We start from the raw sequence: 3737 nt of genomic DNA on the forward strand, positions 1-3737 counted from the left end.
ATTATAATAGTGTGAATGTGTGATAACTAGTATTATAATAGTGTGAATGTGTGATAACTAGTATTATAATAGTGTGAATGTGTGATAACTAGTATTATAATAGTGTGAATGTGTGATAACTAGTATTATAACAGTGTGAATGTGTGATAACTAGTATTATAATAGTGTGAATGTGTGATAACTAGTATTATAATAGTGTGAATGTGTGATAACTAGTATTATAATAGTGTGAATGTGTGATAACTAGTATTATAACAGTGTGAATGTGTGATAACTAGTATTATAATAGTGTGAATGTGTGATAACTAGTATTATAACAGTGTGAATGTGTGATAACTAGTATTATAATAGTGTGAATGTGTGATAACTAGTATAATAATAATGTGAATGTGTTCTCTGCAGGTCTGCGTTGTGTTTTCTCGGAGTGTTCCTCATCACCAAAAACAGGAAACGGACCAAAGCCTTTGAGCCGTACGTCACCATGGACATGACCAACGGTTAGTTTAATACTAATACTAATACTAATACTAATACTTATACTAATACTAATACTAATACTAATACTCACTGTTAAGACTTTATGTTAAATCTCTTCCTGTAAAGTAACTAAAAGCTGTCAGATAAATATAGTGGAGTCAAAAGTTCAATATTTGTCTCTAAATGTAGTGAAGTAGAAGTATAAAGGTACATAAAATGGAAATACTCAAGTAAAGTACAAGTACCTCAAAATGATACAGTAGTTGAGTAAATGTACTTGTTACTTTCCACCAGTGATCCTGGTTCATCTTTGAGGGATAATTCAGCTAAAAAAAGCTAAAAGTGTACATTTTTAACCGGCCTGTTGGTCCTAACTGGATCTCCTGTCCTCCACCAGGAGTCCCCACCATCCATGATAAAGGTCTGGTGGTCCCTCCTGACTCCAACGGCTCCTTCTCCTACGGAGCTCTGGTCAACAACGATGGAGGAGCTGCTCCAGTCAGACTGGGACCCTCAGGATCCAGATCCACGGATCTAAAGGAGGACTAGACCTTCAGGATCCAGATCCACGGATCTAAAGGAGGACTAGACCTTCAGGATCCAGACCCTCTGATCTAAAGGAGGACTAGACCTTCAGGATCCAGATCCTCTGATCTAAAGGAGGACTAGACCTTCAGGATCAGTTTATTTATCCTCCTGTACTTCACTCAGCTCTAACAGGACTGAAGGACTTTAACGCCATGATGGAACCTGAACATGAACCATTCCACCCAGAGAGTTTCTTCTCTGGTGATTTATTCTGCCTTCCTCTCTCCACTCAATCTCCTTTACTGGATCCACAACCAGACCTACTGGATCCATCATCCATCCAGAACATGATCAGAAGGAACCTGAAGCTGCTGGATGTTGTTCTGGACCAGAACCATGGAGGATCCTTCAGTTAGAGACGCAAAGACTCACTTACATTACCGTTAAAGCAATGTTTCTCTTATTTATGGGACCATGAAGGGATCTGATCTGATCTGATCTGATCTGATCTGATCTGATCTGATCTGATCTGTTACGGGACCTTCAGTGATCTGATCTGATCTGATCTGATCTGATCTGATCTGTTACGGGACCTTCAGTGATCTGATCTGATCTGATCTGATCCGGGACCTTCAGTGATCTGTTCTTCCACTGAGGAGAGATGTTTCTCCTCTGAGCTCCAGCAGCTTGTTAAAGTCTTTTTCCTCTTTGATGTTTCACCTTTTTGTTGCTTTTACACATGAGATCATGGTCGATATAATTTGGCCTTTTTTGAAAAAAAAATTGAAAAAAAATCCTCTTTAATATCAAAGTGAAAACAGATTTTTACAAAATAGTATAAATGAATTAAAAATCTATAAGGTAAAATAAATGATTGCATAAGTATTCGTCCCCTTTAAAGTAACTGAGCTGATTTAACACATATTAAAGTTTTTTTTTTTGCAAATTCTTTTTAAAAAGGCCAGATTATATTATTAATTATGATTTAATGTGTAAAAGCAACAGAAAGGTGAAACATCCAGAGGGAAGAAAACTTTTACAAGCTGCTGTAAATAATAATATAATATAATGTAGCTGCAGACTTGCCAATGAACATTTAACCTTTAAATATCTGCCTCGAACTCTTTTATCTCCTTCTGTGACTCTTTTTCTCTCTGATGGGACCAAACTGGCTGTAAATGCTCTAATTTATTCTCCGTATTTATTATCTTTAGTGAGGTTTAGTGTGCCTTAAGGAGCAGCTGGAGGAGGAGGAGGAGGAGGAGGAGGAGGAGGAGGAGGAGGAGGAGGAGGAGGAGGAGGAGGAGGAGGAGCAGGAGGAGGAGCAGGAGCAGGAGGAGGAGGAGCATCACAGTTACAAGGGAAACTCTCAGTAATTATTATAATAAAACCCTTTCAAAATAAAGGTGATAACTAATAAAAGGGAATCTAATCACCAGTTTATCTAACTGATAAACTGAAACTATTTAGGTTTTTAAAAAGTTAATTTACTGTAGAAAACATGTTTAAATGTATAAAATAATTAGTTCCCCCTTTAACCTGAAGCCTTAGAAGATTTTGATAACAGTTTTCCAAATAATCACGTTGTTGTTTTGGTACAAAGTTTTTAAATGTAACCTTCACATCAGAATCTGAGCTGAAACAGTTATTCTATTAATGGAACAATAATCGATTATTAAATGAATCCTCAACTATTTTGATAATCCAATAATTGGTTTGAGCAGTCTTCTTTTTAAAGACAATAAATCCAAATTCTCTGATTTCAGCTTCTTCAATGTGAATATTTCTGGTTTCTTTGTTCCTTTATGACAATAAACTGAATATCTCTTTGGTTTGTGGACAAAACAAGAGATTTGAGGACAAAATCTTGTGGTTTGGAAACACTCATTGATATTTTTATACATTTTATTCACCAAACAACTAATAAAATAATCTGGCAAAAAGTGTTTTAGGATTAAATGTGATGAAATGCTCCATAATGAATGAATGACATCACACATTAAAGACCCTCCAGCTGTAGATCCAGTCTGTGGTAATAATAATAATAATAATAATAATAATAATAAATCTTTGGTCCAGTGTTAATAAAGCGGGGAGCCTCCAGTATTCATGGTTAGTTTCTCTGGTTTGTTGTGTATAAACTGTATAAACATTACATCACTTTGTAAACATCTGACTGTTTATTAAAACTGACTTTTAATAAAACCTCAACAGTTCACTGATGCCTCAAACTTTTTCTCTTCTTTTTTTAATTATCTTTTTATCAGGAGATTTCACAACAATTGACAAGTAAAAATGGATTTATAGTTGTTGGCATCAAACTAGTACAGAAACAAGAGTTTTATATCAATAACTTCTTGTTCCACATGTTCATTCATTGAATAATACGAATATGTAAAGAAAAACAAAAACAAACACAGTTTAACTATTTACATCCAGATGAATATAGAGGCAAAAAGTAAACACAGAACATGAATAAATAAATAAATATAAATGTCTGTAGCATCATGCAGTTGTTTACATGTCTCTGAGATACAGAGGAAAACAAACAAACAAAGTGTTTGTTTCTTCAGCTTGTTACCGTGACAACATCTGTTTTAAAGCTCTGATTAATTAATCTCTCACAACTAAACTTTATATTACAGAAACATCTCAAACAATTAGAATATCATGAAAATGTTCAATATTTGTTGTCAATCATTCCAGAAATAAAAGTGAAAGAATTGTATTTA

At 34.6% G+C, this 3737-nt stretch overlaps 1 protein-coding gene across 2 annotated transcripts in view; it reads left to right on the forward strand.

The window, feature by feature from the left end:
• Nucleotides 1-1511, forward strand: part of nipal3 (NIPA like domain containing 3) — a 16899-nt gene extending 15388 nt beyond the window's left edge. The window contains exons 10-12 of one of the 2 annotated variants that reach the window (XM_059352606.1): nt 403-497; nt 875-1028; nt 1149-1511. In XM_059352606.1, coding sequence (XP_059208589.1) covers nt 403-497; nt 875-1026 — 247 coding nt within the window. In that variant the 3' untranslated portion in view covers nt 1027-1028; nt 1149-1511. Of the gene's footprint in view, nt 1-402; nt 498-874 lie in introns of both variants that reach the window. The other variant, XM_059352605.1, reaches the window with a different exon arrangement.
• The last annotated feature ends 2226 nt before the right edge of the window (nt 1512-3737 follow it).

The sequence above is a fragment of the Centropristis striata genome, chromosome 16, assembly GCF_030273125.1.
Source record: "Centropristis striata isolate RG_2023a ecotype Rhode Island chromosome 16, C.striata_1.0, whole genome shotgun sequence".
In the NCBI taxonomy this organism is placed as follows: domain Eukaryota; kingdom Metazoa; phylum Chordata; class Actinopteri; order Perciformes; family Serranidae; genus Centropristis; species Centropristis striata.